The sequence below is a fragment of the Schistocerca cancellata genome, chromosome 6 (assembly GCF_023864275.1).
Source record: "Schistocerca cancellata isolate TAMUIC-IGC-003103 chromosome 6, iqSchCanc2.1, whole genome shotgun sequence".
In the NCBI taxonomy this organism is placed as follows: Eukaryota; Metazoa; Arthropoda; class Insecta; order Orthoptera; family Acrididae; genus Schistocerca; species Schistocerca cancellata.
The window spans coordinates 502097344-502110726 of record NC_064631.1 but is presented as its reverse complement, the minus strand read 5'-3'; the positions used below and the strand labels follow the sequence as shown (position 1 = coordinate 502110726).

The 13383-nt window shown below is 39.9% G+C and overlaps 1 protein-coding gene across 1 annotated transcript in view; it reads right to left on the bottom strand.

Annotated features, from left to right (window-relative positions):
• The window catches only part of LOC126190835 (receptor-type tyrosine-protein phosphatase kappa), a 707747-nt gene that overhangs the window by 109606 nt on the left and 584758 nt on the right, over positions 1–13383 (bottom strand). The window contains exon 12 of the mRNA XM_049931411.1: positions 1761–1889. Within this exon, the coding sequence (XP_049787368.1) occupies positions 1761–1889 (129 nt within the window). The remainder of the gene's footprint in view (positions 1–1760; positions 1890–13383) is intronic.

The window sequence follows — 13383 nt, the reverse complement described above, 5'->3', positions numbered from 1 at the left end:
TTACCTCTCCACAAGAGACTAGAAAAGTATTATTCAGAAATCGTGGGCCTTTGGATAGCAAGTTGAGTGGTGCACTGTCCTGTAGGAAAATGACACCCCTACACCCATCTTTGTGTGTCATGTCAGGAAAAGTAGAGATTCTCAGAATAGTAGTATACAAAGAATCAGTATCAGGTTTCTATGAAGTAAAACTGTCCAAACATCATGTTACACACAAAGCCATACAGAGCCCCACGGGCAACTAGATCATTTAACTTCATACAGAATATGCACTCTTTACACAAAAATATACAACTCATTTAGAATCACTACATGAACTATTATTTATGTCATAAGTGGTTCCCTTAAAGGCCTTCCAAAGGACTGGTTGCATTATAGTTTAATGCTTAAGGGAAATCCTGTAACTTCATGACATAAAATATTTCTAGCTTTCTGTAGAGTATTTAAGGAATTTACAATAAGCAAAAAGACATCCTTTTGAATGCTCTGTAATAGGTAAACATTTTAATTCCCTCTTTTGCTTTGGTTGTGAAATTTAGAAAGTACTAAATATCCTGACTGAAATTGGGATCTGTATTACACAAGTAAATAACAGTCAAGAGGAAAAGAAAAAGTTTGAAAATCTTAGCAATATTCTGAAGTAAAGATGTTTCATGATAGACATCTTGTCAATCGTTGTTCTTACAAATGCGCAAATGCATATGCAGAAGGCCCTTTCCTCATGCCGCATGCATTTATGAGACACTGTACAGTTAGCAGCACTATATACATAGTTGAGCTTTCAACATTTTTCTTTGATTAGTTTCAGGTATCAAGTAGTCATTGTGTTAGAAGATTTACTAGCATTTTCCTCTGATAGTGAATTTGTAGGTTGATGTTACTACTAAAGCCCCAGATGAGATGTCAACAAATGGAAACAGCCTTGTAGCATCTGATGAGACTAAAATATAGAACAGGAGTCTTACAATAGAAAAGCAAACAATTATAAATACATAGCACTCTGATTATGTTCCCTATATCTTGAAAGTAGAGATAATAGGAAAGTAACACAAACACATTTTCGAAACCTTAGTTCATTTATTTTTTTCTTATTTATTCTACAAAATAGAACAGTCCGACTACCTGAGTGTTATTATTTTATGCTCTCTGTTGTTGTCGTCACCAATGTCCAATTTGAGAATTTAGTACACAGATGCTATTTACATGTTTATCATTTTTTACTGTTTACGATTTATGGTAACTGATTAGTCATTTCATGCACTGAATGGATACTGATAAAAGGGGAGGGAAGGAAGGAAGATAATGGTTTAACATACCACTGAATGGGTATTGAAAATAAACTTATATTGCAGAGATAAGAGGTTTATCTTTTTCTTTAATAATCTGTAGTCATTATATATGTATTAAAATGCATTTTCATGCCACTAGAAGATAGTTGCTACTAATATATGGAGATGGGAACAGGCCTGTATGTTAGCTGTTTAGAAACATATTTTCTTTTACAAACAGCAGTAACAAACCATGTATTCCCAAGGAGCATAGCACTGTGGAGCTTTTTTGAACTTCATGACATCAGAAGGATTCAAAGATGACATGAAGCTACTGTAATCAGATTTAGGCCACTTACATTACTTAAAAAAGAAAAATAATACATTTGAAGTACATGCAAAATTAATAACTTTTCATAAAATTAAATATCAAAAGTATCAATTATTATTAACAGATTTGTCTAGATCTGTGAGAATAAAAATAGTTATTACCTTCTTATTAATGCGGAATACCCATGTCTTGATGTTCGTGTAGTGATTGTGTGAAATATGATCAATTGTAAAAACAGGTCCATATTTTTTGGAATGCCTCCCTTCTGGCCAAAAAGATGGAAATGTTTGCTGAAATATAATGCAAATATCTTACACATAGAGCAATACATAATCTGAAGAAACAAGAACTTAATTTCAAATGGCAACAGGAAAAAAAGTTTGAAATTAAGAATTGAGTACATACCAAACTGTAAACTGATAGCCTCTTGCAAAAGATTACTTTGACAACTAAGGTAGCTTTCATATTGTTAGCTAAATATGACTACTCCGAGTGTGTAGTACTCTGACTATATAAGAGTATGAATGTAATAATTTTCGACCTTGTAGGACTTGATAAGAACAAAACGTTGTACCAGTCTCCTTACTAAAAACACAGCTAATGAAAAAAATCAATAGATGGTTCAAGACACTTGGATTATCACAGAATTTGAACAAGATTTCATACATACAGTTCAGTGCTTCTCACAGAACCCCACAAGTTACAATAATAGTCCCTTAATACAATGAAATATAACAAGCAGAAAGGGTTGAGTTTTGGGGATTAAAGATAGACCACAATCTTGACTAGAAAACACACTGCCTAGTATTAATCAGTTATGTTTGTGGTACACATGATTGGGGATATAGGTGATTAAAAAATTAAAGTAGTTCATTCTGCATATTTTCAGTTACTACTGAGTTAGAGTAACTTTTTTGGTAAATTGAACTTGAATAGTGGAATGAAACTGGTGAATGCCACAGCATTTTTAATAAACAACATGAACATCATTTTAGTGAAGTCTATGATATATTAATATTTCATGTGGAACATGTGTTGGCATTTTGTTACTTATTATTATTATTATTATTATTACCATCAACTCAATTGTATTGAGCACACCCACAAATCAATACGCAATGCTTCTGTGAATTGTGCATGGACCCAAATGGTGCTAATTCAAGAAGCATTTATATACTTTGTCATTTCATCACAGATTAAGTTCTTGTGGAAAAGCTGTATTATAGTACATTTGTATGTAATACAATTTATTACTAAAAGATAAGAGGATAAGTACAATCAATGAAGTTCTTTTGCTTTTATCAAAATGTTAATGTTGATAGAACTAGAGTAAATTTAAAGTTAGCTCTTTGGTGTAAAGGTTTTGGCAAGAGGGGTTGCCAGTTATGCCTAGTGTTGTCTGAATATGCTTATGACGAAATGTGATGATGTGAATGGAATGAATAAAGGGCAGAAGACGCAACCTAATGGCCTGTGACATTTCATTTAGTAATACACTACTGGCCATTAAAATTGCTACACCAAGAAGAAAAGCAGATGATAAAAATGATTCATTGGACAAATATATTATACTAGAGCTGACCTGTGATTACATTTTCACACAATTTGGGTGCATAGATCCTGAGAAATCAGAAACCAGAACAACCACCTCTGGCCGTAATAATGGCCTTGATACACCTGGGCATTGAGTCAAACAGAGCTTGGATGGCATGTACAGGTACAGCTGCCCATGCAGCTTCAACACGATACCACAGTTCATCAAGAGTAGTGACTGGCGTATTGTGACGAGCCAGTTGCTCGGCCACCATTGACCAGATGTTTTAAATTGGTGAGAGATCTGGAGAATGTGCTGGCCAGGGCAGCAGTCGAACATTTTCTGTATCCAGAAAGGCCCATACAGGACCTGCAACATGCGGTCGTGCATTATCCTGCTGAAATGTAGGGTTTCGCAGGGATCGAATGAAGGGTAAAGCCATGGGTCGTAACACATCTGAAATGTCATGTCCATTGTTCAAAGTGCTGTCAATGCAAACAAGAGGTGACCGAGGCGTGTAACCAATGGCACCCTATACCATCACGCCGGGTGACACGCCAGCATGGCGATGACGAATATGCGCTTCCAATGTACGTTCACTGCAATGTCACCAAACACAGATGCGACCACCATGATGCTGTAAACAGAACCTGGATTCATCCGAAAAAATGACTTTTTGCCATTCGTGCACCCAGGTTCATCATTGAGTACGCCATCGCAGTTGCTCCTGTCTGTGATGCAGCGTCAAGGGTAATCGAAGCCATGATCTCCAAGCTGATAGTCCATGCTGCTGCAAAACATCATCGAACTGTTCGTGCAGATGGTTGTTGTCTAGCAAACGTTGACTCAGGGATCGAGACATGGCTGCACGATCCGTTACAGCCACGCGGATAAGCAATGTCGCAACATGATAAACTGCAATCGTGATAGGCTACAATCCGACCTTAATCAAAGTCGGAAACCTGATGGTACACATTTCTCCTCCTTACATGTGGCATCACAACAACGTTTCACCAGTCAACGCCGGTCAACAGCTGTTTGTGTATGAGAAATCGGTTGGCAACTTTCCTCATGTCACCATGTTGTAGGTATTGCCACTGGTGCCAACCTTGTGTGAATGATCTGAAAAGCTGATCATTTGTATATCACAGCATCTTCTTCCTGTCGGTTAAATTTCACGTCTGTAGCACGTCATGTTCATGGTGTAGCAATTTTAATGGCCAGTAGTGTATTATAAAATTAAAAAAAAAACTGAAATTCCTTTTTGAACCAGAACTCACCAGACCATTGTTTCAACAACAATAATTACTACTTGATTGCAAATAACGCGAGTTAGGAGAATAATATAATAATGTTGATTTATGCTTGTCTCTTCTGAAGATGTGAGAAAATGTACTGTAAATGAAGTCGCAGTACACAATTGTAAGGTTTGCAAAGTAAATTATTAATTTGTTAATTCAACATAATACACACATCAAGATAAGTTTTGCATCACCCTGGTTCCCAGAACTCTTGAAGACAGACATTGACTATAGGTATTGTAACACAGACACAGTTCCTTTGACTGTTCAGAAATGCCAATAAACCCATGCAAAGATGGAAACAACCATGCAGGAGCAGCATCTATTATACGGAGGGGGTCCAACAGCCAATCAGTTCCAGTCATTCCACCAGGAAGCAGGTACACGGCTCATGATGTCTGTAGTTCAAATTTGCCTAGACGGTCAGTACTGCAGTTCAATCACAACCGCATTCTTACTTTGTGCCAGGAAGGGCTCTCAGCAAGGGAAGTATCCAGGCATCTCAGAGTGAACCAAACCAATGTTGTTCAGACATGGAGAAGATACAGAGAGATAGGAACTGTCAATGACATGCCTCTCTCAGGCCATCCGAGGGCTGCTACTGCAGTGGATGAGTGCTACCAATGGATTATGGCTCAGAGGAACCCTGACAGAAACTCCATCATGTTGAATAATGCTTTTCATGCAGCTACAGGACATCATGTTACGACTTAAACTGTGTGCAATAGGCTGGATGAAGCGCAACTTCACTCCCGACGTCCATGACGAGGTCCATCTTTGCAACCAGATGGACCCAACAACATGCCAAATGAACCGCTCAGTATTGGCACCACGTTCTCTTCACCGATGAGTGTCACATATGCCTTCAACCAGACAATTGCCAAAGACATGTTTGGAGGCAACCTGGTCAGGCTGAACACCTTAGATGCACTGTCCAGTGAGTGCAGAAAGGTGGAGGTTCCCTGCTGTTTTGGGGTGGCGTTATGTGGGGCCGATGTACCGCGCTGGTGGTAATGGAAGGAGCCGTAAAGGCTGTACAATACGTGAATGTCTTCCTCCAATCGATAGTGCAACCATATTGGCAGCATACTGGTGTGCCATTCGTCTTCATGGATGACAATTCGCACCTGCATTGTGCACATCTTGTGAATGACTTCCTTCAGGATAATGACATCGCCAGACTAGAGTGGCCAACATGTTCTTCAGACATGAACCCTGTCGAACATGCCTGGGATAAATTGAAAAGGGCTGTTTATGGACGACGTGAACCACCAACCACTCTGAGGGATCTACGCCGAATCACCACTGAGGAATGTGGCAATCTAGACCAACAGTGCCTTGATGAACTTGTGGACAGTATGCCACACCAAATACAGGTATGCATCAATGCAAGAAGACGTGCTACTGGGTATTAGAGGTACCGGTATGTACAGTTATCTGGACCACCAACTCTGAAGGTCTCGCTGTATGGTGGTACAATATGCAATGTGTGGTTTTCATTAGCAATAAAAACGGCGAAAATGATGTTTATGTTGATCTCTATTCCAATTTTTTTTGGAGGTTCCAGAACTCTCGGAACCGAGGTGATGCAAAACTTTTTTTGTTGTGTGTAAAATGACAGGTAGGTTTGAACAGACAATAGTTGCAGAATATGGGAACTTATGATAAGAATATTGTGTTAATCCTACAACTTGTTATTTTGACGACAATTTTACTTTTTCATTAGCAGTACTTGTCTCTACTCAAAAAATAGTGAACACTATGAATACAACATTAAAACCACCCCTACAAATGATGACTTCAAGTGACTGACATTAATACAGATAGGAGACAGATACATGGTTCCACATGCATGTATGTATGTATGTATCTATGAAGAAACAGACAATGTTCTGAGAATTACAGTTGCAGTAACTATTATGAAATTTCTTAATATGATGCATGAGAGGGAATTTTCCTGAAAGACAAAGAAGGAAGGGGAATGATAAAAGCAGATAAAGATCTGTGTCAGTCTCATACCATATAAGCAACAATGTAGGAAAAGACAGATTGTTACTTACCACACAGAACACATGTTGACCGCCAACTCCAACATGTTGGATTGGAATAGACCACTACATAGGATGCAAGCAGCAATCTGGAGGCAGTGGGGAATGGGAAGGGGAAGGGGAATAGTAGTGCATGGGTGTGGAGAGAGATGAACACTGTCTGGTGGAATCTGTGAGACTGCCAACAGGTACAGCAACCTGAGCTTGTGGGGCAGGGAGATGGGTACAAATGAGCAAAAACTGAGAGGAGTGGGGAAAGACAGGGGGATGTGTTGGCAGAGAGCTGCCAATAAACAGAGTGGGGGATGAGAATGGGAAGGAGATGATAGGACAGAGGGAGTAGAAGCTGTTGGCTGGAGGTTGTATGGACAGTATGTTGCCATAGCTTGAAGTCGGGATAATTATGGGATATGTAAGGATAACTCTCATCTGTATGGTTCAGAAAAGGTGGTGGTGGAGCGAAGGACCCAGATGGCTCAGGTAGTGATACAGCCATTGAAATCAAGTGTGATATGTTCAGCTGCATGTGGTGCCACAGGGTGGTCTACTTTGCTTTTGCCACAGTTTGATGGTGTGTGTGTGTGTGTGTGTGTGTGTGTGTGTGTGTTGGGGCTTATGGGCACTCAACATCGAGGTCATCAGCACCCTGACACACATTAAAAGGAACGAATGTGGACAGACCTAAGAAAACTAAAGCACACACTCAAAGAAAGCAGGAAAAGAAGGAAAATGCTACATAAGAAAGTAAAACCTAAGGAAAGGGGAAACATAGCAACAAAAATGTCACAGGAAATTGTTATTGGCTGGCCACTTACATAAAAAATGGGCGAGCTTGTCACACAGTGAGCAAATTAAAATCCTCTCCCTAAAATCTTTGTAAAAACATTTGACAGGGCACAGAACTTTAAAACTTTAACCACATTCGTCCGAGTGTTGCCTAAAAGAGTTTGATGGTGGCCGTTTGTCCTGGTGGACAGCTGGTTGGTAGTCATACAACATAAGAAGCTGGGTAATTATTGGAGCAGATTTGGTAAATGACATGACTGCCTTCACAGATGGCCCGGGCCGATTTCAATGGCTGCTTCACTACCCAAGCCATCTGGATCCTTCCCTCCACCACCAGCTTTTCTGAACTGCACAAATGGGAGTTATTCTTACAATGCATTCTATGGTTCCATAATCATCCCGGCTTCAACCTACAGCAACATACCATGCCCGCAACCTGCAACCAACAGTTTCCACTCCCTCTGTTCTACCATATCCTCCCAATTCTCATCTCCCATCCTGTTTATCTGCAGCCCTCTACCAACATGTTTGCCGATCTTTCCCCACTCCTCTCCTCTTTTGCTCCTTTTTCGCCACCTCCTTGTCCCACAACCTCCCAACACTGCGCCTGTTGGCAGTCTAGCACACTGTATCAAACAGTGTTCATCCCCCCCTCCCCCCCCCCCCCAGTGCACTACTATTGCACTACTATCCCTTCCCATTCCCATTCGCCACTGCCTCCACTGCATTGTGGCCCAAGATTGTGGGAGTTGGCAGCCACGTGTGCATGAGGGTTGCTTGCTTTGTGCACGCGAGAGTGTGTGTGTGTGTGTGTGTGTGTGTTGCTTTTACTGGTGAAGGCTATGGCCGAAAGCCATTTGTGAGTGCCCATTAATTGTGCCTGTCTGCAACTTGACATGTATTCTTTATGGTAAGTAGCACTCTGTCTATTCCTACATTGTTGACATTCCTACCTGGAGTTTCCATTGTTGATTCCTACCATATAAGAGAAGAAGAACGGTAAGGGATTCCAACATGTACCTCAACATTCAGAAAAGTAACAGAGTAAGTCTGATTCCTTTTACAGCCTAACCAAAGAGTTAGTAGAATGAAAATAACTGTTGGAACAGGTTACTTTTATTTCATACATATTTTTTCCAGGAATGTCTACAGACAGAGCCAAAAGATGTAAGCTGAAAGATGTACTACTAAGGAGAATTTAGATGGATGAGCTTGCAAGCTGCCGTAAAGGGATGAAGAGCAGATGTAATTCATTGAGAAAGACATATGTAAGTATTAATGCCTCCTCATTGCTCTAAAAATAAAGTTAAATGGTCATATCTTCCACCAGGGTTAAAACTTTAAAAAATGCATGATGGGCCAAATGTTTCTTGAGTTTAGGTTGTTCTCTTTCAAAGTATAAAAATGTTTCAACCTGGGCTTTGGAAGTCCTCAAACTGACAGCTGCTCAGCTTGTGTGCACTTTGTTGTAGAGTTAAAGTCAGTTCAAGACATGAAATTTAAAAAAAACATTTAAGAATAGACTATGGTTACACAATATAAAGGCAAAAAGATTTTTCAATATTATAAACCAAAATAAAAACAATACTGTGACAGTTTGTTTTGACCACCAGCAGAATAAACACGTACCCAAACTGCCTATTGGTGAAATATTTTACTCCAGATGAGTCTGGTGAAATAACTGTATGATATTAAAATATTCAGAAAAGAAAGCACACGAAGTAGTTAACTACACGTAGCTTGAGACTGGCTAAGGATAGGGAGTAAATGAAATTGCATCTGCTGAGAGAGACTATTTAAACTCTTTAGAACAAGATCTGATGAAAGAGGGTGCAAAAATCTTAGCCTCAGATTATTTTCTCATTCTTCTCTCTCCCAAGACAAAAACTCCACAATGATGGCAATGCTTATGAGTTACATTGAACACTCAAGGGTATTTAAAGGAATTCCGCATTATTTCCCTGTATGTGGGTGTAGCTACTTGCCTCCCGACAGGATTTTTGCCCTTACTGAAACAGAACTAAGAAAACACAAAACAATCACTCTGTCCTCAGAAGATCATGACATTTTGGGAATGTTTAATGAGGTTACATTTTGGAGTGAAGACTGGTATAGCTACGATATGAAATAAATCTCCAAATGTATAATCGAAGCTGGATTTCCTTTAAGATATCTTAGGCAAGAGCACTGCATTACATAAGAAGCCCTAAGGCCAGGCCACAAAGCCTTTTTCAAAATACTTACTTTGCTTCACCGATGAACGTTGAGGTGCTGAAACCTGGAAAGAGAAGGTGTTTCGTGATGTCTGCAGCACCTCAACTTTCATCAGTGAATCATGTAAGCACAAATAAGGCTCATGACATGAGGAAGTTGATGTCTTATTGTGAAAGTGATTCAGAGGAAAGTTAAGAGTTGTGTTTTATTCAAAAGTTGTACAAGGGAATGCTAATGATGCTAAAGACAAAATTGCGAAACTATGATGGACCTTTACATTAAAGAGGACTGTGTTTCAGTATTTTTTTAATTTCATGCAGCATTAAATTCAATATTCTATTAAAACATACTATTGCTTTAGTTGTCACTTGAAAGTATCAGTAAGAGTTTCAACAATATTTTAGAAATGAGATTGCTATTCACCATACAGTTGAGATCATGAGTCATCTCAACATCTATGCTATATGGTGAGTAGCAATCTACCCTCTTTCACAATACTGTCATTATTCCAACCTGGATGTTCTTAAGTTGTTGTTGTTGTTGTTGTTGTTGTTGTTGTTGTTGTTGTGGTCTTCAGTCCTGAGACTGGTTTGATGCAGCTCTCCATGCTATTCTATCCTGTGCAAGCTTCTTCATCTCCCAGTACCTACTGCAACCTACATCCTTCTGAACCTGCTTAGTGTATTCATCTCTTGGTCTCCCCCTACGATTTTTACCCTCCACGCTGCCCGCCAATACTAAATTGGTGATCCCTTGATGCCTCAGAACATGTCCTACCAACCGATCCCTTCTTCTGGTCAAGTTGTGCCACAAACTTCTCTTCTCCCCAATCCTATTCAATACTTCCTCATTAGTTATGTGATCTACCCATCTAATCTTCAGCATTCTTCTGTAGCACCACATTTCGAAAGCTTCTATTCTCTTCTTGTCCAAACTATTTACCGTCCATGTTTCACTTCCATACATGGCTACACTCCATACAAATACTTTCAGAAACGACTTCCTGACACTTAAATCTATATTCGATGTTAACAAATTTCTCTTCTTCAGAACGCTTTCCTTGCCATTGCCAGTCTACATTTTATATCCTCTCTACTTCGACCATCATCAGTTATTTTGCTCCCCAAATAGCAAAACTCCTTTACTACTTTAAGTGTCTCATTTCCTAATCTAATACCCTCAGCATCGCCCGACTTAATTAGACTACATTCCATTATCCTCGTTTTGCTTTTGTTGATGTTCATCTTATATCCTCCCTTCAAGATACCATCCATTCTGTTCAACTGCTCTTCCAAGTCCTTTGCTGTCTCTGACAGAATTACAATGTCATCGGCGAACCTCAAAGTTTTTATTTCTTCTCCATGGATTTTAATACCTACTCCGAATTTTTCTTTTGTTTCCTTTACTGCTTGCTTAATATACAGATTGAATAACATCGGGGAGAGGCTACAACCCTGTCTTACTCCCTTCCCAACCGCTGCTTCCGTTTCATGTCCCTCGACTCTTATAACTGCCATCTGGTTTCTGTACAAATTGTAAATAGCCTTTCGCTCCCTGTATTTTACCCCTGCCACCTTTAGAATTTGAAAGAGAGTATTCCAGTCAACATTGTCAAAAGCTTTCTCTAAGTCTACAAATGCCAGAAACGTAGGTTTGCCTTTCCTTAATCTTTCTTCTAAGATAAGTCGTAAGGTCAGTATTGCCTCACGTGTTCCAGTATTTCTACGGAATCCAAACTGATCTTCCCCGAGGTCGGCTTCTACTAGTTTTTCCATTCGTCTGTAAAGAATTCGTGTTAGTATTTTGCAGCTGTGGCTTATTAAACTGATTGTTCGGTAATTTTCACATCTGTCAACACCTGCTTTCTTTGGGATTGGAATTATTACATTCTTCTTGAAGTCTGAGGGTATTTCACCTGTCTCATACATCTTGCTCACCAGATGGTAGAGTTTTGTCAGGACTGGCTCTCCCAAGGCCGTCAGAAGTTCCAATGGAATGTTGTCTACTCCGGGGGCCTTGTTTCGACTCAGGTCTTTCAGTGCTCTGTCAAACTCTTCACGCAGTATCGTATCTCCCATTTCATCTTCATCTACATCCTCATCCATTTCCATAATATTGTCCTCAAGTACATCGCCCTTGTATAGACCCTCTATATACTCCTTCCACCTTTCTGCTTTCCCTTCTTTGCTTAGAACTGGGTTTCCATCTGAGCTCTTGATGTTCATACAAGTGTTTCTCTTATCTCCAAAGGTCTCTTTAATTTTCCTGTAGGCAGTATCTATCTTACCCCTAGTGAGATAAGCTTCTACATCCTTGCATTTGTCCTCTAGCCATGCCTGCTTAGCCATTTTGCACTTCCTGTCGATCTCATTTTTGAGACGTTTGTATTCCTTTTTGCCTGCTTCATTTACTGCATTTTTATATTTTCTCCTTTCATCAATTAAATTCAATATTTCTTCTGTTACCCAAGGATTTCTACTAGCCCTCGTCTTTTTACCTACTTGATCCTCTGCTGCCTTCACTACTTCATCCCTCAAAGCTACCCATTCCTATTCTACTGTATTTCTTTCCCCCATTCCTGTTGATTGTTCCCTTATGCTCTCCCTGAAACTCTGTACAACCTCTGGTTCTTTCAGTTTATCCAGGTCCCATCCCCTTAAATTCCCACCTTTTTGCAGTTTATTCAGTTTTAATCTACAGGTCATAACCAATAGATTGTGGTCAGAGTCCACATCTGCCCCTGGAAATGTCTTACAATTTAAAACCTGGTTCCTAAATCTCTGTCTTACCATTATATAATCTATCTGATACCTTTTAGTATCTCCAGGGTTCTTCCATGTATACAACCTTCTATCATGATTCTTAAACCAAGTGTTAGCTATGATTAAGTTGTGCTCTGTGCAAAATTCTACCAGGCGGCTTCCTCTTTCATTTCGTAGCCCCAATCCATATTCACCTACTACATTTCCTTCTCTCCCTTTTCCTACACTCGAATTCCAGTCACCCATGACTATTAAATTTTCGTCTCCCTTCACTATCTGAATAATTTCTTTTATCTCATCATACATTTCATCAATTTCTTCGTCATCTGCAGAGCTAGTTGGCATATAAACTTGTACTACTGTAGTAGGTGTGGGCTTCGTATCTATCTTGGCCACAATAATGCGTTCACTATGCTGTTTGTAGTAGCTTACCCGCATTCATATTTTCCTATTCATTATTAAACCTACTCCTGCATTACCCCTATTTGACTTTGTGTTTATAACCCTGTAGTCACCTGACCAGAAGTCTTGTTCCTCCTGCCACCGAACTTCACTAATTCCCACTATATCTAACTTTAACCTATCCATTTCACTTTTTAAATTTTCTATTCTACCTGCCCGATTAAGGGATCTGACATTCCACGCTCCGATCCGTAGAACGCCAGTTTTCTTTCTCCTGATAACGGCATCCTCTTGAGTAGTCCCCGCCCGGAGATCCGAATGGGGGACTATTTTACCTCCGGAATATTTTACCCAAGAGGATGCCATCATCCTTTAATCATACAGTAAAGCTGCATGCCCTCGAAAAAATTACGGCCATAGTTTCCCCTTGCTTTCAGCCATTCGCAGTACCAGCACAGCAAGGCCGTTTTGGTTATTATTACAAGGCCAGATCAGTCAATCATCCAGACTGTTGCCCTTGCAACTACTGAAAAGGCTGCTGCCCCTCTTCAGGAACCACACGTTTGTCTGGCCTCTCAACAGATACCCCTCCGTTGTGGTTGCACCTACGGTACGGCTATCTGTATCGCTGAGGCACGCAAGCCTCCCCACCAACGGCAAGGTCCATGGTTCATGGGTAGGGTTCTTAAGTTAGAGTGTCATAATGTGTTTAAGACGTAAGAAACAGGTTTTGTTAT